Genomic DNA, 20241 nt, shown 5'->3' on the forward strand with positions numbered 1-20241 from the left:
AAACCGTATGTAATGAGATGAACATAATTCTGAAAACTTAAAATACATAATGAAGCTAATATAAGCATCCAATATGTTATATCTAAAACACTGAACTAAGACTACATTAAAAAAATACCCATATTGATATCGCTATACACATGCTAAAAAATGAGCAGTGTATAAACAAAATGAACTTGTGCTAGCATATCTCTTGCTTTAAAATTCCAGAAAGCTGATAGATTGCACAGATAACATCTCTATATATTATGTAAAAATGAACTAAGTATGAGCTTATAAATGTGTCGTTATTATGCTAGCATACCTCTTCCATAATAGACACACATTGCTACTTTTATATATGTAAATGAAAAAAAAGAAAGAACCCTTCTCACCATAATAATTTCTGGCACAGAATTTTCTCTAAAATAACCCTCTTGAAATATGACATCCTATAAAATAATCCCATCTTAACTTTACATGCTTCTATAATTAATAAAGGAGGTCAAAAGAACGTCAGCAGTCAAGTCGGCAAACCCCGCCAAGTTTCAAAGACCTGCCATTTACACTCATGAATATGGAGTTATGTGACATCATGAATTAAAAAGAAACAAACCATGCTTATACCTTTAAGGATAGGCCACTATTATGATACACCCAACATAGTATCACTATATATATATATATATATATATATATATATATATATAACATTAATGTGATTCTAAAAAAGAAAATCATTTGTAACTATACCATACTAATACTATCACGTCTCTCCTTAAAGAACACGAGATACCGCTATAATAAATATCCCACCAAAAAATATATAAAGGCAGAGCCCTTCTATTCATTACAGCATCAGGCACAAAATGTAATTAATTTAAGAATATATCTTATAAAATAAACCCTTTAAATTATATAAGTAATTCTACCTTAGCGAGTCAGCAAAGAAAGTCAGATGTCCACAATCAAGTCGGCAAACACTGCCCAGTTTCAAAAAAACGCCATTTATAGACGTATACGTTCATAAATATGTAATATGTGATGTCACAAGTTGAAAGCTGTAAGGGGCTCTTTTACAAAGCTGTGTTAGGGCTACCACCTGGGTAGCGCACCCATCCGGCGGCAATGTCGAGGTTGGCGTGCACCATTTCCCACAGTAGAAAATATTTTTCTGTTTTCTACTGTGGGGGGCAATCTCGACAGGAATCGGCAGCGCAGCCACATTGGTGCGCGCTGCATGAGTACCGCATGTGTAGCACATGAGCCTTTACCGCTGCATCAGTGGGTGGTGGTAAGGGCTCAGGCAGTAAATAGCCATGTGCTACCTTTAATTCTAGCGCATGGCCATTTACTGCCCCCATTGAAAAAAGCCTTTTTCCCCAGGCGCAGTAAAAAAATGGGCCCACACTACCGCAGGCCACTTTTTACCACGGCTTAGTAAAAGGACCCCTAAATGATTAACAAAACAACCAATAGTTGTAGATGAAGTACGAAATAAGGAAATTTCTCCAGCGGAAAACAGACGCTAAATCCAAACAAAATGAATGTAAAAGCATATGCTATATTTAGCAGTAGATACGCCAGAAGACCACTAAATAATTGTGATATTAAAAAATGAAAATGAGGAATATGAAAAAATCCTAATTATAAAAAGTATATATCATTGATCCACCAAATATGAATGTCACAAATAACAAATAAAAAATAGGAGGCTTTGTGCAGTACTTCATATGTATGATATACAACCTTGCTATATCTGAATCTGAGACATCAATATAAGATAAGAAGTACAGTACCAAAGAAAAGGAGAATACTATATAACAACATTTGTGTTCACAAAAGATGAATTACTTCAACCGCCTGATTTTAAGCCCAGTGGAATTATGCTGTTTAGCTCATAAATCAACCTCTGTTTCAACTGCAACAGGGCTCTATTAAGATCACCACCTGTCACAGTAACATACAGGCTTATTTTCGAAAGTGATCGCCGGCCATTTTCCGACATAAATCGGGAGATGGCCGGCGATCTCTCAAAAGTGGCGAAATTGGTATAATCGAAAGGTGCGTTTTTGACACCGCCGCTTTCCTGTTGCCGAGCTGGCGAAAGTTCAAGGGGGTGTGTTGGCGGTTTAGTGAAGGCGGGGCATGGGCGTGGCTACCAGATGGCCGGCTTTCGCGGATAATGGGGGAAAAAACGGCGTTAATCAGTATTTCAACGGGTTTACTTGGTCCTTTTATTTTCATGACCAAACCTCAAAAAGGTGCCCCACCTCACCAGATGACCACCGGAGGGAATGGGGGATGACCTCCCTGTACTCCCCCAGTGGTCACCAACCCCCTTCCACACTAAAAAAAAGAAAAACCTTTTTTGCCAGCCTGAATGCCAGCCTCAAATGTCATACCCAGCTCCCTGACAGTAGTATGCAGGTCCCTGGAACAGTTATTGGTGGTTGCAGTGGCTTTCAGGCAGGCAGACCCAGGCCCATCCCCCCCACCTGTTACACAAAGTGTTGAGCCCTCCAAACCCCCCCCCCCAAAACCCACTGTACCCACATGTAGGTGCCCCCCTTCACCCATAAGGGCTATGGTAATGGTGTAGAGTTGTGGGGAGGGGGATTTGGGGGGGCTCAGCACCCAAGGTAAGGGAGCTATGCACCTGGGAGGTACTTGTATATTTTTTTATTTTTAAAAGTGCCCCCTAGGGTGCCCGGTTGGTGTCCTGGCACGTCAGGGGGACCAGTGCACTACAGATGCTGGCCCCTCCCACAACCAAATGTCTTGGATTTCGCCGAGTTTTAAATCGCCAGTATTTTTTTCCATTATCGCAGAAAAACAAAACCGGCCATCTCAAACCCGGCGAACTCTGGCATTTGGCCGGGCCAAACCGTATTATCAAAAAGAAAAGATGGCCGGCCATCTTTTTCGATAATACGGTTCAGCCAGCTGTTTGCGGCGCCGGCAATCTATTTCGCCAGTGCCATTCGATTATGCCCCTCATAGTAAACTCTCCAACTTTGTCTAAGTTTTCTAAAGACAGTGAACTGAAGATTATTGATTGTATGCTGTTTCTCAATCCAGTGTTCTAACAGTGGAGCTCTGGTTCTAGGGACTACCTTGTACTTCCAGACTGGAAGAGAGTGCATTATAAGTCAGTTTACTCTGCCATTGGCAGTGAATCCCACCACTTAGAACCCTGGTATCTAAAGTCAGCAATCAAGGATTAGCCTGATTACTTGGTATTTCACAAAAGACTGAAAACTCTCCACTTTGAGAGTTTCTGTCTGTTGATGGAGTATCTTAGATTGCAACTGGCCATCAGTGCTCTATATTTGATATTTTGTTTGTGGCTTTGTAAACCTTGTCCGTTGTTTATTTACTATTAGCCACATTGAACTTGAGTACGATCAGGATAATGTTGGGTATAAATGTCAAAATAAATAAATCTAACTTGCCTGTTGATACAACTCCTATGCTCCACAATTCTCGTCCTTATCATTGTCTTAGTTTTGCCAATATATATTAATTTGCATGGACATATAACAATATATGTAACAAAACTAGAGTTACACATGCTGTTAAAATAGAGTCTGTATTCTGTACCTGCTTAAACATTTTTGTCTTCATATATTTTATGTTTTTATACTTTCTTTTCTGAATAAGAAGGTGTTTGCAACTTTTTCTTATTATGAATTGGAATTTTATGGCAAAAATAATTTAATCTTGAATCAAAAAAAAAAATATTGAAGCAACACAAAATCATTTTCAGACAGAAGTTCCAAGAAAAACTGGAGCAGTTTAGTCCCCTTTCTAAATTAAAGTTGATTTCATTGTTTTATATAGCCGTTAGGGAAGAATTTAACATAAAGATGAAAACTTCCAAAAGTGTAGCTTAATTTGTAGCAGCAAAATCAATGACGCTGGTGCTACCTGATAGACTAGCAAATGTATACAGGCATGAGCTGTTGTGGACCAACATACGTATGTCTTAGTCAGGAGGTGCATCTGAAAAAGGGAGTAGCTGAAGTTATGGCATATACTAAAGCATATATTGTACCCTTCCTTGCCAATGAGATCAAGGGTTTTCTAACATTTTCCTGTACAGTTGTTGAGTTCCCTTTCCCTAACATGGTTCTGCAAAGGTCATGCCTCAATAAATTGGTGCCAGCAATCCTTTATTACACATTTTTCCAACTTTAAGGAAGGAGGTTGCTGCCATCAAATATGAACTGCATGTGCAGTTTGACTTTATGCCACATATAAACCTTTGGGTCATAATTGCCCTTGTATTTAACTGAACATTATATGCCAGTTTTGGATCTCTGAGCTTCAAGTATCCAAAGGCGCCTGATGCAGAAATTATTGCCGAAACATGGCCCATGTCATGTCATCTAGAACTATAATAAAGGATTGCTGGCACCAGTTTTCTTCTGTTTGCGCTTTCTCCACTGTATTGCTGTGCTGCTCTTCTGTGTACGGTGCAAAAAATGACAATGCATTGTTTAAGTTTGACAAACAGCGTGTTTAAATAAGTCCCATTACACATGCAGCTAAGTCTAACATGCCTATTTAAAAAGGCAAAATATTAAAAGTATTTGTCTAAGAGGAGAGTATCCAATTTGCAGTACATTGCTATAAAATGTCTTAAATACCACCATACTAAGGAGAAATGTTAATAATGCACTTCTTTCTGTTGCAGGAATGTTCTCCCCATTGGTGATGTTTACACTGTACCAGATCTCATTGCTCCTTTATGTCTTGAGGTTTCAGAGAAAAGTGTGGAAAGTGCACAAGTGAAACTGTCTACTCTGAATACTAAATTTTTGGCAAAGTGATCTTTCTTCTGTCTGCAACTGAAGCTCAGACTTTCCAGCCTCTTTACTTCCCAATGCACAATGGAAACATGTCCATACAGTGCGTGAATGGAGTCAGTTTCCAACTGCTGACCTTCCCTCATCTTTTAAGAGTGGGAAAAATCAGTGTGACAGTTGCTATGGAAATGTTATTGTGCATAAATGCAAGGTTTCAGATTTGTTTGCAGAGACATTTATTGATGCAATTTTTCTACGCATAAAGTATGAAATCAAAATGACCTCCCCAGATGATCACATCCCAGGATCCAAAAAATACAATATCCAAAAGAAGCATAGCTATCATAACTACAGTATTTATGTGGATTCTTGTAACTTTATTCTGGGGTGTTTAAGCACTTTTAAAGAATTTGTAATCTGTTTTAAGGATACAATGTGCCTTTTGTATGAACTTTTTATGTTAAAAATTAAATTTATGGTTTGGACAGCAGTACTTTTTTTTTTTTTAAGTAAAAACAGGACTATAAATGAGCTGTTTTTAATGTACCCATTAATCTTATTTTCCACTTATTTCCATAATCACTTGCCTTTGGTGAAGAGTGGTTCCTGAAGCCACTTTGTGGTATACCTGTGTCACAGTGGTAGGTAACAGGCCTAGTTTGCAATTAAAACAACAAGAACAAAATAAGAATATAACTATCTTGTTTCCTGCTTCAAAAATTCTTTTCTGCTATCAGGAATACCACATCTTCCTCAAACCCATGCAGTTATTTAGAGTCAGTGAGGCAACTCCAGGGCAAAGAAGGGATACTTATATATACCCCACAGGCCATGGCTGACAGATCCCGCTCCTTAGTGCCTAATTTTTTTTTTTTTTTTTTTAACATTTGTACCCCGTGCTTTCCCACTCATGGCAGGCTCAATGTGGCTTACATATACAGGTACTTATTTGTACCTGGGGCAATGGAGGGTTAAGTGACTTGACCAGAGTCACAAGGAGCTGCCTGTGCCTGAAGTGGGAATTGAACTCAGTTCCCCAGGACCAGAGTCCACCACCCTAACCACTAGGCCACTCCTCCTAATGTGTATGCATGTATTATAAAAGAATCACCTTTCTTTCTGGTTCTCTACCACTTAGGGCAGACAAGCATAGAGGCTGATACTCAGTGTTTATGTTCCTAACTTTCAGAGTTAGAATTCTAATTTTGGCTTCTTTGACAATTTACTAGGACAAAGTTCCTAAATTTGTGTGCAGCTGACACGAACTAGGCACCTCAGTTTAGACATGATGGGAGACTTTTGGTTGTACCACAGAAAGATGGTATATCAAATCCATTACCCTTTATTCTTTAATGACACCTGAGTACGCGGGTTGTTATAAATACTAGTGTAACCCAGTGTTGGTGCACCTAACATTTACATGCCTGCAGTTGCACCAGCCATAGCAGTGGCATAGCCAGACCCAGTATTTTGGATGGGCCCTTCCAAGCCATGCCATGCCCTCCCCCCTAAAAAGTATATATATATATAGGTTTTTTTTTCACCTATCCCACATCAACATCTCTCCTCCTCCATGGCATCCCGGCACCTGCCTGCCCATCACTGAACCCCATCTCTCCCCAGTGTACCTTACAGGTGTCCCCGGTGCCTGCAGTGATTCATTATTGCTTCCTGCAGCAGCCTCGCAGGCTTCCATCAGCCGGGTCCCACCAGATAGGAAATGGGAAATTGTGTCGGCGAGGGCAGGACCCAGCCGATGGAAGCCTGCAAGGTCAGCACAGGCAGCAATAATAAATCGCTGCAGGCAGATGCCGGGATGCCACAGAGGAAGCGAAATGTTGATGGGTGCCACCGCTGGGTGGGATTGAGACAAGAATGGATGGGCCACTTAGGCCCACCTATAGCTATGCCACTGAGCCATGGACTCGGCTTAACTGTGGTGCCTAAATGCAGCAGGGATGTGTGTAACTTATTCTGTAGGTTTTGTGTGTAAATGAGTGTCCTTCCATATTCTGCTCATGTATACACTCCCCCCCCCCCCCCCCCCCGCATTTATATGCTTTGTAAATTAAGCACTTATTCTGTAATGGTGTGCCTAAGCACCCTGCTGGCATTTAGGTTGGGTACACCCCTGCACATGCTAACATTGATATGCACAAGGGGTGTGTAAAAGCAGGTGTCAAGTTTGTAGAATTGCCCTTCACACTCCTAAATTTAGGCACCTAAAAAGTGGGTAGCAACAGAGAGGGGCATAATCGAACGCCCATCTCCATGGTCGTCTATGTCCGAAAAAGATGGGCATCCATCTTTCGTTTCGAAAATATGGTTTGGACGGACCAAATGCCATGGATTTGGTCCCTTCTGAGATGGGCGTTTTTATTTTTTAGCGATAATGGAAACTAAAAACGCCCAGCTCAGAAACGTCCCAATCCATGCCATTTGGTCATGGGAGGGCCAAATGTACAACACTACCATAGCTCTTAGGGGTGAAGGGGGCAACTACATGTGGGTACAGTGGGTTTTAGAGGCCTCCCATTTACCACCACAAGTGTTATAGGTGGAGGGGGGGGGGGGGGGGGGGGTATGGGCTTGGGTCTGCCTGCCTGAAGTGCACTGCAGTACCCACTAAAGGTGCTCCAGGGACAGGACTTGTTGCTGGTGTATAACCTTGGCACAGCAGTTCACACCTGAAGACTAATCTCGCTAAAAATGTCCTTTATTTGAATAAGCACGTTTACTCACAGTTAACTGCAGATCAGAGGTTGTGCCCCACTGGCAACGAGTCTCGCTGGTACTGAGATGAGCAGTAGGTCCGAGCTGGCAGAATGGTGTACAATGCCCTCTTTCAGCAACATTCACGGTAAGAACTAAGTGCTGTAACGTGGCTAACACATGAAAGGGATCTAAAACTGGCTTACACAAATGGCCACTACCTCATGGACTACCGGAAACAAAACAGGGCACACTCTGACCCAGTAAGCAGAGGGAAAAGCACCATGGAAGTAGAGCCTACCAACTACCAACATCGTGAGCATTTAACACAAGCTAGTGGAATCACGAAGCCCAATACCCTACACCCACCACAATGCATTTCTGATGTGATTCTACGGTGCCCTTAACAGAAAAGGTGTCACACTCACCCGAGACCTACATCAGAACCAGGGAAAGGCTCAGGATAGAACACATTCTGCTGTCATGGAGGTGGGTATGGCATTTGAGGCTGGCATACAGGCTGGGAAAAAAGTTTGTAAAGTGGGGGTTTTTTGGTGGGAGGGGGTTAGTGACCACTGGGGGAGTCAGGGGAGGTGATCCCCGATTCCCTCCGGTGGTCATCTGGTCAGTTGGGGCACTTTTTGGGGACTTGGACCTGAAAAAAAAGGGTCCAAATAAAGCGGACCAAATTCTCATCAAAAACGCCCTTCTTGTTTCGATTATCAGCTAAAGATGCCCATCTCTCCTCGGCCGATAACCATGCCCCAGTCCCGCCTTCTCCATGCCTCCGACACATCCCCATGATCTTTGTTCGTGTCCGTGACAGACTGCAGTTGAGGACGCCAAAAATCGGGTTTCAATTATACCGATTTGGGCACCCACGGGAAACGGACGCCCATCTCCCGATTTGGGTCGAAATATGGGTGTCTTTCGAAAATAAGCCCGAGAGTGGGTTTAGGGCAGTGGAAAAAAGTTAAGAGCTTAGCACAGATTATTATTAGGATTTATTCAACACCTTTTTGAAGGAAGGTAAAATTATGTATAATCATACCTGATAATTTTCTTTCCATTAATCATAGCTGATCAATCCATAGACTGGTGGGTTGTGTCCATCTACCAGCAGGTGGAGATAGAGAGCAAACTTTTGCCTCCCTATATGTGGTCATGTGCTGCCGGAAACTCCTCAGTATGTCGATATCAAAGCTCCATCCGCAGGACTCAGCACTTAGAGAATTACACCCACGAAGGGACACTCTGCCCAGCTCACCACCGCCGAAACGGGGGAGGGGAATTAACCCAGCTCATCCCCACACAAGTGGGGGAGGGGAATCCGTCCAGCTCATCCCCGCGGAGCGGGGGAGGGACACCACACCCGCCGATGCGGGGGGATCTGGCTTATCCTGCAACCGCAAGAGGAGCTGACTGACCCTAACACCGCCGAAGCGGGAGGGGTACAAAGCTGCCCTACAGCCGCACGAAGCGGGAGGGAGTGCCGGCAGAATTTTAAGTCTCAATCCAGCCCCGTAAAACGGAGGGGAGAGGAATGCAGCAGCTCACTGTAACACAAACTCGTCTTAACTCTTGAAGAATCCAAGTGAAAAAACTCGAACACGAAGTCTTTCTGAAGTAACTGAAGACTAAACTTGAACCTGAAATGCAACCAGAATAAAAACAGTACAGATACCTGGGAGGGGCTATGGATTGATCAGCTATGATTAATGGAAAGAAAATTATCAGGTATGATTATACATAATTTTACCTTCCATATCATCAAGCTGATCAATCCATAGACTGGTGGGATGTACCGAAGCAGTACTCACCCAGGGCGGGACATTGAAATCCCTGACCTCAACACTGAAGCTCCAAACCGGGCCTCCGCCCGTGCAGCCACAGTCAAACGGTAATGCTTGGAGAATGTATGAGCCGAAGCCCAAGTTGCCGCCTTGCATATCTCTTCCAAGGAGACGGATCCGGCCTCTGCCATCGAGGCCGCCTGAGCTCTCGTGGAGTGAGCCTTCAGCTGGATAGGCGGCACCTTCCCCGCGGCCACATAAGCCGCTGCAATGGCTTCCTTGACCCATCTTGCCACTGTAGGCTTAGCAGCCTGCAGACCCTTACGAGGACCTGCAAACAGGACAAACAGATGATCCGATTTCCGGAAATCATTGGTCACTTCCAAGTATCTGATGATGACTCGTCTCACATCCAGATATTTAAGAGCAGAGTACTCCTCTGGGTAGTCCTCCCTACGAAAGGAAGGGAGACAGAGCTGCTGATTCACATGGAAGCGAGAAACAATCTTGGGCAGGAAGGAAGGCACTGTGCGAATAGTCACTCCTGCCTCAGTGAACTGCAGAAAAGGCTCTCGACATGAGAGCGCCTGGAGCTCGGAAACTCTTCTGGCTGAAGTGATAGCCACCAAAAAGACTGCTTTCAACGTCAGGTCTTTCAGAGATGCCCTCGACAAGGGTTCAAAAGGCGGCTTCTGCAATGCTCTTAGTACCAGGTTGAGATTCCACGCAGGCACCACTGAGTGCAGAGGAGGGCGCAGGTGATTAACTCCCTTGAGAAAGCGCACCACATCTGGCTGCGAAGCCAGGGAAGCACCCTTCAGGCGGCCCCTGAAGCAAGCCAGAGCCGCTACCTGGACTTTAAGGGAACTGAGCGACAGGCCTTTCTCCAGACCTTCTTGCAGGAACGCCAACACTGAAGAAATTGGAGCAGTGAAGGGAGAAAGTGAGCCTGCTTCACACCACGCTGCAAAGATACGCCAAACCCTGGCGTAAGCAGTAGAAGTAGAGCGCTTCCTCGCTCTCAGCATAGTGGCGATGACCTTGTCTGAGAAGCCCTTCTTCCTCAGACGCTGCCGCTCAATAGCCAGGCCGTAAGACCAAAGGGGGAGGGATCCTCCATCACCACGGGACCCTGATGTAACAGGCCCTGCTCCACTGGCAGCCGCAGAGGATCGTCGACTGAGAGCCTGATCAAGTCCGCATACCAGGGACGCCTGGGCCAATCCGGACCCACCAGGATTACCCTGCCGGGATGCTTTGCCACCCGGTCTAGCACCCTGCCCAACATGGGCCAGGGCGGGAACACATAGAGAAGCTCTTGTGTCGGCCACTGTTGGAGAAGAGCATCTACTCCCAGGGATCGAGGGTCCCGTCCTCTGCTGAAAAAGCGCGGCACTTGGCAATTGGCCGATGACGCCATCAGATCTAGGCTCGGCTGGCCCCAGCGCTTCGTGATGTCCAAGAACGCCTGAGCAGATAGCTGCCACTCTCCGGGCTCCAAGGTATGGCGACTGAGAAAGTCCGCCTTGACATTCATGACTCCGGCAATGTGGGCCGCTGAAAGCTGCTCCAGGTTCGCTTCCGCCCACTGGCAAAGATTCATAGCCTCCGTGGCTAGAGGGGCGCTCTTGGTACCTCCCTGGCGGTTGACAAAGGCCACAGCCGTGGCATTGTCCGACAGGACCCGTACAGGCTTCAACACCAGTACCGGGATGAACTCCAAAAGCGCCAACCGAATGGCTCTGAGTTCCAGGAGGTTGATAGACCACTTTGCCTCTGCAGGAGACCAGAGCCCCTGCGCTGTCCTTCCCAAGCAGTGGGCTCCCCAGCCCGACAACGAGGCGTCCGTCGTGACGACAATCCACTCTGGGGTCACCAGAGGCATTCCCGCAGACAACTTGCGCACTGCTGGGTCCAAGGGAAGGCGCACAGCATAATCCTCCGACATTGGAGTCCAGCGCTGCAGCAAAGAGAGTTGAAGTGGTCTCATATGAGCCCTGGCCCAGGGCACAACTTCCATCGTGGCCGTCATAGAGCCCAACAGCTGCACATAGTCCCAAGCCCGAAGGGGAGAGGCTACTAGGAACTGGTCCACCTGAGCCTGAAGTTTGACAATCCGATTGTCTGGCAGGAACACTCTGCCCACTTGGGTGTCGAATCGAACTCCCAGGTACTCCAGGGACTGAGTCGGGCGCAGCTGGCTCTTCTCCCAGTTGATGATCCATCCCAGGGAGCTCAAAAGAGCAACTACCCGGTCCACAGCTTTGCCGCACTCTGCATAAGAGGGGGCTCGGATCAACCAGTCGTCCAGATAAGGATGGACTTGTACCCCTTCCTTTCGTAGGAAGGCCGCGATGACCACCATTACTTTGGAAAAGGTCCGCGGAGCAGTAGCCAACCCGAAAGGGAGGGCTCTGAACTGGAAGTGTCGTCCCAGGACTGCAAAACGCAGAAAGCGTTGATGAGGAGGCCAGATGGGAATATGCAGGTACGCTTCCTTGATGTCCAAGGATGCCAGGAACTCTCCTGCCTTCACCGCCGCTATAACAGAGCGGAGAGTCTCCATGCGAAAGTGCCGCACTTTCAAGTCCCGATTGACCCCTTTGAGGTCGAGGATAGGCCGGACAGAACCTCCTTTCTTTGGTACCACAAAGTAAATGGAGTAACGTCCCTTGCCAAGCTGACTTTCTGGCACCGGAACGACCGCGCCCAGGCGGATCAGATTGTCCAAGGTCTGCTGCACTGCCACAGCTTTGACCGGAGACTTGCAGGGAGAGAGTACAAACCCGTCTTTTAAGGGTCGGCAGAACTCTAGTTTGTAGCCGTCTCTGATGACTTCCAGCACCCACGCGTCTGAAGTTATTGTGGTCCACTCGCCCAGAAACGAGGACAGCCGTCCTCCAATCGGCACTGGGGCGTGGACCAAGACCCCGTCATTGGGTACGAGACCCTGGGGGAGGACCGGAGGGAGCACCTCCGGGACGGCGGTCTCTGCGAAAGGAATGCTGCTTGGGGGAGAAATTCCTCTTGAAGGAAGAGGGGGCAGAGGAACCCGACTTGCCCGGGCGGTACCGACGGGCTTCCTGCAACCGTCCTCTGGAGGTACCGGGACGAGTACTAGCCCGAGCCCTGACCTCTGGTAATTTCTTGCCCTTAGACGTGCCGAGATCGGTCACGATTTTGTCCAGCTCGACCCCAAAGAGCAGCTTGCCTTTAAAAGGCAATCTAGCCAGGCGGGATTTAGAGGCGTGGTCAGCAGACCAATGTTTCAGCCAAAGCCACCGCCGCGCAGAGATTGTCTGAGCCATGCCTTTAACTGAGGCCCTCAAGACATCATACAGCAAGTCTGCCAAATAGGCTAAGCCCGATTCCAGGGCCGGCCAATCAGCCCTCAAGGAATGATCCGAGGGGGAAGCCCGCTGCACCATAGTCAGGCACGCCCTGGCCACATAGGAGCCGCAAACTGAGGCCTGCAAACTTAAAGCAGCCGCCTCAAAGGACGACCTTAAGGCCGCCTCCAATCTTCTGTCTTGGGCGTCCTTTAGGGCCGTGCCACCTTCCACCGGCAACGCCGTTTTCTTAGTCACCGCAGTGATTAAAGAATCCACGGTAGGCCACAGATAGGCCTCACGTTCACTCACAGCCAAAGGATAGAGGCGGGACATAGCCCTAGCCACTTTAAGGCTCGCTTCCGGGACATCCCATTGAGCCGAAATTAAGGTGTGCATGGCATCATGCACGTGGAAGGTTCTAGGCGGGCGCTTCGTTCCCAGCATAATGGCAGAGCCAACAGGGGCTGAGGGAGAGACGTCCTCCGGAGAGGAAATCTTCAAAGTGTCCATGGCCTGTAACAACAGGTTGGGCAAATCCTCTGGGCTAAAAAGCCGCGCTGCAGAGGGGTCATCCGCTCCATCCGAGCGGGGATCCGTCTCCTCCAAGGAATCTGCAAAGGACCGTTGGGAGACCTCAGACACGCTGCCCTCATCTACATCGGAGGAGACAAAGTCCTCCAAGGCCTGGGAATCAACCCGAGGGCGTTTACCTCTGGGAACCTCAACCTCTTTACCAGACGAGGGAGCAGGGGCAGCGTTTTGCATGAGGAAAGCCTGATGCAGCAGCAAAACAAACTCGGGGGAGAAACCCCCCAGACTGTGCACTTCCGCAGCCTGGGCAACAGCCCTAGACGCACCCTCAACCGGCGCTCGCAAGAGCGGGGGAGAGACATGCTGCGCATCCAAAATGGCGTCCGGCGCGACACTCCTGTCCCAGTGAGTAGCTGCAATGAACGTTTAAATAAACGTCGAAATAAACGCCTTTAAGGACGTTTAAAATTTTTTTTTTTTTTTTTTTAACGGAGCCAGCGGGAGGGGGGAGAAAAGGAGGGACCTGGCACCACCAGGTTTGCACTTGCTCAAGAGAGCCCTCAACCCCAGGCACTCAACAAAACCTAAAAATTAGGCTTGGAGGCCTAGCCAGAGCTGCTGCTGTGTGTGACCACCACCTGCTGAGATAGAGAACATACTGAGGAGTTTCCGGCAGCACATGACCACATATAGGGAGGCAAAAGTTTGCTCTCTATCTCCACCTGCTGGTAGATGGACACAACCCACCAGTCTATGGATTGATCAGCTTGATGATATGGAATTCTCTCAAGGTGGTGTACAGCAAGAATAAAGCAAACAGACAACTGCAGCAGTAAAAATATTCAAATAACAATATATGGTATGGTATGGTATAGTATACTACATTCCAGTGTCAACAAAATAAAACATTTTAACAGTATAGGGTGTAAGCAAAGATGGAACATATAGATAAGATAGATTAACCGGTGTTAGAAAATAAGGGTACTAATTTAAAGAAAGTTGCATATGAAGTTAAAAGTGCTTGAATATTAGCTATCGTAGAAGTGGATATTCAACAGTAGGTATATAAATTGGACTCAAATATATCTACATGAATAGCAGGCCTAAATTTAGATGAAACAGCAGAAAACTTAGAATCTGCTGTTTGACTAGAAATAGGGGACACATTTAGGCACTTAGCTTTTTTTGAATATGAGGCCCTACATTTTCCATATGTGAAGTAGAATGAGCACCCCACACTATTTTTGTCCAATTTGTCAGTCCTCATACCACAGCTCTCTATCCAAAGTGTGTTTAAGTTTCATTACAGTACTACTCCCAGCTTCCAATGGTAGGTTACTTCAGGTCATATGATCTTCCTGGTTGGTTTTACATATCCCATCCTTAATTCAATACCCAAGCCGAAGCTGCCTCCTATGTCTTGCCACTAACAGTAATAGACCTGTTGTCTAAAACATCTGTGTGTTTTGGCTATTGCTGCTAAGGTTATAACCATATCCACTCTGTGCAGGTTACCCCAGCTTTGTTGATAGCCTGATGCAGCCATATTGCCACACCCTACATATTTGACTTTAGAAACCAAAAGAGGGAAGAAAGTTTCATGTGATTGAACAACTAATCAAAGCCCACCCTTCATTATTTCTTCTTCTGATTAACTGTTCTTACCATTGCACTCTAATTTGTCACAATTTTGGTTGCCACTACTGAATGAGTGGTAATGCCTAAAGTATCATACCAATTGACCATAAACTCCAAAATTGACAGAATAAAAATCATAAAATGAAACAAAAATTGTGTGTTCTGTAATAAATGCCCTTCATTTAAAATATTTATGTGGAGAGACCATCATACTTTCCTATTAGAAAATAAACAGCTAAATATTCAACTGCTATTAATAGCAAAGAAAGGTTTCTAATCATAGGTATGTTCCAAAAAGTGTCTAAACTGTTCATTTCAAACACTGATTCCAGACTCATGTGCTTAACAGTAAAAGCAGACAAAGTATATATTCAAAATGAATCAGAAGCGTACATAGTAACCTAGTAAATGATGGCAGATAAAGACCTGTACGGTCCACCCAGTCTGCCGAACAAGATAAACTCATTTTACATGGTATGTGATACTTTATATGTATACCCAAGTTTGATTTGTCCTTGCCTTTCTCAGGGCACAGACTGTAGAAGTCTGCCCAGTACTGTTCTTGTACTAAGTTCTGAAGCTAACATCGAAGCCCCTTAAAATTTACACTCCAGCCCATCTCTATCTATTCAGTCACGATCAGGGCGTAGACCGTAGAAGTCTGCCCAGCTCCTGTTTTGTTTCCAATTACCGGCGTCGCCACCCAATCTCCGCTAAGATTCCACGGAACCATTCCTTCTAAACAGGATTCCTTTGTGTTTATCCCACGCATGTTTGAATTCCATTACCGTTTTCATCTCCACCACCTCCCGCGGGAGGGCATTCCACATATCCACCACCCTCTCTGTGAAAAAATACTTCCTGACATTAGTCCTGAGTCTGCCCCCCCCTTCAACCTCAATTCATGTCCTCTACTTCTACCGCCTTCATGTCTCCGGAAAAGGTTCATTTGCGGATTAATACCTTTCAAATATTTGAACGTCTGTATCATATCACCCCTGTTTCTCCTTTCTTCCAAGGTATATATGTTCAGGTCAGCAAGTCTCTCGTACAGTTTGCAATGCAAATCCCATACCATTTTTGTAGCTTTTCTTTGCACCGCTTCCAGTCTTTTTACATCTTGATGACAACTTCCTTGATGAAGCAGATGAATCTAGAAACAAATGGGTTGTGTCCATCTACCAGCAGGTGGAGATAGAGAGCATGAACTGAACAGCCTTCAGTCTGGTCCGTAAGCAGGCTGTGGACAGCTTCCCATCTATGTCTGATCTTCTGTTTGGTGGCTCCTGTTCCTTCGGGTTAGTTTGAGCGTGGGATGGTAGGCTTTGGCTGGTGCCTCCTGGGGTATAGCTGGTGGTGACAGGTGGCCACAGTTTTAATTTGCTGTGGGCGGCACTACACTTTGGGGGTTGAATTTTACCTCAAATCCTGCTTCCCGGACATTTTCCTGGACTTCAGCACCAGCAGTCTCATTTTGGCATGAATGCGATGAGAACCGCTTTAAATCTTTAATTCCTATCAGGGTTTTTCCTTTTTACCACTGTTTACTTTTGTTTTCGTTTGGGACCGCAGTACTCTGTTCCGGTGGTCCCAGTATGGTTCCAGCAGCGTTTATGAGCTCATGGAGTTCTGCCTGGGTCATTCCATAGACAGCGCTGAGGATTCCCATGCTCTTCCCTCCACCTCCATGTCCATGTCAGGGTTAGCAGCGGCAGCCATCTTGGAACCGCATGGTGAGGCAGTACTTCTTGCCGGACCAGCTCTCCTTGCACCCTCGATGCTGGCTGGGACCTTTGCTACAGAGTTCAACTCTTCTTCTCGGGAGGCTTCTCTACAGGCTGCACAGGTACATTTTTCTCCAAATTTTTTCTTAATGCACCAGGCATATTTCTTCTGCTTCTTTGGCTCTGGGCACTGGTTCCGCGGCACCTGCCTCTTCTAAGCGGTAGAAGGTGGACACAGTATCTTCTGGTTCGGGCCTCACCCCCTTCTCCCCCTCTCTCTGAAGGGGAGTTGTCTGTCCGGTCACTGCCTTCTCCTCTTGCAGAGGCCCTGGATAAGGGGGAATTAGCCCTTGGATGAGATGGATGATCTTGTAGGAGTAAACTCCCCTCCTTCACTGTCAAGGCTATGGAGGTGCTCAACATCTCTGTCCCCTTGTCTCCATCAGTCTTGGCAACCAATCCTTTGATGGCAAGTACCAAAAACCCACACTCATGTTTCCCGGGCATGAGGCCATACAGGAGCTCATTTTGGTCAGTGGGATATGCCAGATGCCAGCCTTAAGGTGACCAGGCCTATTGGTCAGTTGTACTGTAGGGGCAAAGGACCCTTGCACAAAGCACTATTTGCAGCACTACATGCCACTATATAACAAACTAATACATGGCACCTTCCAGCATTACCAACCAGACTTTAAAATACAGACTCTTCCTAACTTCATCTTTCACTGCTAAGGCCTGTGTGTGGACACAGTCAGTAAGGACATTGCAGACATTATCAAAAACTGCTGGCCAGCCAAGGGCCACTGGAAATTTCTTTGGTGACTGAGCTGATATATGACTGGAGAGACAGAATGCAGCATGCTATCTCCTGGGACAATGCACTCCATGGTCAGTGTGGCTCCGTTACATTGTAGATGTGATGTAGTGACTGGGTCTGTAAACTACAATGTTGGAAAGTCCCAGGCTTGTTGTGCCTGACTTGGTGGCACATTTGCACCTCAGCAAAGCACCTCCCTCCCTAAAACACTGACTTTGTGTTTAAAGTGCCCGTCATCATGTTGCCGATGGGACAGAATTGTGGCCCTTAAGTCATAACAATTTGAAACAAACAAGGATGTTTCACAGAACACGTAGGGTCTGGGCCAAGCCAAGAGTAACATCACCACATTAGCTGAAGCTGTGTTTTTCGTCTATAAGAAGGTCTGAAAATGAGGACAAGGGGTTGGCATTCGATCTGAGGCAGCCCTGCTCTGCGACTGACTGACCGGTGGGAGGAACACTCTGCTACCTGCTGCATGTCTGGTACCATCTCCATTCAGGTGGTATAATTGCCATGTATAGTTGTTTTGTATGTACTATAGTGACTGGCTGTATTAGGAGTCTTGGGGATCTATCCTGCTTATTTTCGAACAAGAAGGCCGGCCATCTTCCGACACAAATCGGGAGATGGCCGGCCTTCTCCTAAAGCCGGCCAAATCATTATAATCGAAAGCCGATTTTGGCCGGCTTCAACTGCTTTCCGTCGCAGAGCCGGCAAAAGTTCAAGGGGGCGTGTCGGCAGTGTACCAAAGGCGGGACGGGGCGTGGTTAAGAGATGGCCGGCTTCACCCGATAATGGAAAAAAGAAAGCCGGCCCTGACGAGCACTTGGCCAACTTTACTTGGTCCCTTTTTGTTCACGACCAAGCCTCAAAAAGGTGCCCCCAACTGACCAGATGACCACCAGAGAGAATAGGGGATGACCTCCCCTTACTCCCCCAGTGGTTACCAACCCCCTCCCACCCCCCAAAAAATATATAAAACATTTTTTTTGCCAGCCTCAAATGTCCTACCCAGCTCCATGACAGCAGTATGCAGGTCCCTGGAGCAGTTTTTAGTGGGTACTGCAGTGCACTTCAGACAGGTGGACCCAGGCCCATCCCCCCCTACCTGTTACACTTGTGGTGATAAATGGGAGCCCTCCAAAACCCACTGTACCCACATGTAGGTGCCCCACTTCATCCCTAAGGGCTATGGTAGTGGTGTACAGTTGTGGGTAGTGGGGGGCTCAGCACACAAAGTAAGGGAGCTATGCACCTGGGATCAATTTCTGAAGTCCACTGCAGTGCCCCATAGGGTGCCCGGTTGGTGTCCTGGCATGTGAGGGGGACCAGTGCACTACAAATGCTGGCTCCTCCCACAACCAAATGCCTTGGATTTGGCCGGGTTTGAGATGGCTGCCATTAGTTTCCATTATCGGCGAAAACCAATGGCGGCCATCTCTAACGCCAGCCATCTCTAAGGGCAGGCCAAATGTTGAGATTTAGCCAGCCCCAACTGTATTATCGAAACGAAAGATGGCCGGCCATCTTGTTTCGATAATACAATTGGGTACGTCGCTTGAGGGGGCCGGCGTTAGAGATCGGTGCCCTTATATATGGCAGGCCCCGTTCGATTATGGCCCTCCACGTGCATTAACTCTGTGCTATTTCCATGACAAAACCACTTCTGTTTCATGACTCCTGCATTTCCATTTTGTTCTTGATGCTATTGTAAATAAATAAGAAATCTATTTTTATAGAACCCTGGCTGTGGGGTTAGCTCTGTTATTACTTGGGCGTTGGGAATTTGAGTTTGTAGATAAAAGGGAACACAATTGCTTTTCTGACACTATCTTGTCTAATATATATTAACTAGTATAAAAGGCCCATTTCGGAAAGAAATGAAACGGGCGCTAGGCAGGTTTTCCTCGTAGTGTGTATGTTTGAGTGAGTGTGTGTGTGAGAGTGACTGTGCTATTGTGTGTCACATAGAGATTGAGACGGGGTGCTTGTGTATCTGTGAGTGTGTGTGTTTCAGAATGACTGTGTGCGAATGCGTATGTTGGACAGAGTGAGTGAGAGAGACTGAGTTTTCTCAGAAATACAGTTTGTTTGACAGAGAGTTTGGTTTTCCCCCTTCTCTCCCCATCCTACCTTTCCCTTCCGTTGGCCTCCTCCCCCTCCTTTTCCTCCCTTCCTCTACTGAGTGAGCCCCTCCCCTCTCGCAGGGTCCCCACCCCCATCTCTCTGGTGTGAGGACCCCCTCCCCGCCTCCTTTTCCCTCTGTTAAGCGTTTCTGTCTTCCTTCCCTGACTTCCTCCTCCCGCGTTATTGCAAGAGATCGGGCAGGCTTTCCATTGCGAAATACTGAGGGGGGTTCCGGGATCTCCTCCAAGTCCTCTGTCATCGCCGCTGTGTGTACCGTCCCGCCCTCGACGTCATCGCTTTGTGACGCGAGGGCGGGGCTACATTTCCCTTTTTTTTTTGTTGTTGTTGCCTCGCCGGTACTCCTCCATCAGGAGTTTAGACCTCCGTTTGGTTCTGGTTTTTGAAGTGCGATTCTTTTATGGTGATTGTCCCCGCCCTCAACGTCATGACGTTTAGACGTGCTGGACGTCATGTCATTTGGACGCGAGGGCGGAGCTTACAGAGATGGAGCCTGCGCTTCAGAGGTTACAAACCCTTCACTGAAGCCACAGAGTCAGCTTCAGAACGTTGAGGTTGGTTTTTATTATATAGGATATTGAGTTATCTGTTTCATTCCAGGTTTTTAGATCAATAAATTTTTATTTTAATAATATCAAAAGCCTAAATTTTAAAGTTATAAAAATCAAACATTTAAATCCGTTTTACATTTTTTGGTGTTCAGTATATCAGTGACGCCATGCCGTATACTGAAGGCAAACCTTCAGAAACAAATCA

At 46.6% G+C, this 20241-nt stretch overlaps 1 protein-coding gene across 1 annotated transcript in view; it reads left to right on the forward strand.

Moving 5' to 3' along the window:
- The window catches only part of GINM1 (glycoprotein integral membrane 1), a 92387-nt gene extending 87107 nt beyond the window's left edge, over positions 1–5280 (forward strand). Inside the window, exon 8 of the mRNA XM_030198053.1 lies at positions 4679–5280. Coding sequence (XP_030053913.1) covers positions 4679–4814 — 136 coding nt within the window. The 3' untranslated portion in view covers positions 4815–5280. The remainder of the gene's footprint in view (positions 1–4678) is intronic.
- The last annotated feature ends 14961 nt before the right edge of the window (positions 5281–20241 follow it).

This window comes from Microcaecilia unicolor, chromosome 3 (genome assembly GCF_901765095.1).
Source record: "Microcaecilia unicolor chromosome 3, aMicUni1.1, whole genome shotgun sequence".
Taxonomy (NCBI): Eukaryota; Metazoa; Chordata; class Amphibia; order Gymnophiona; family Siphonopidae; genus Microcaecilia; species Microcaecilia unicolor.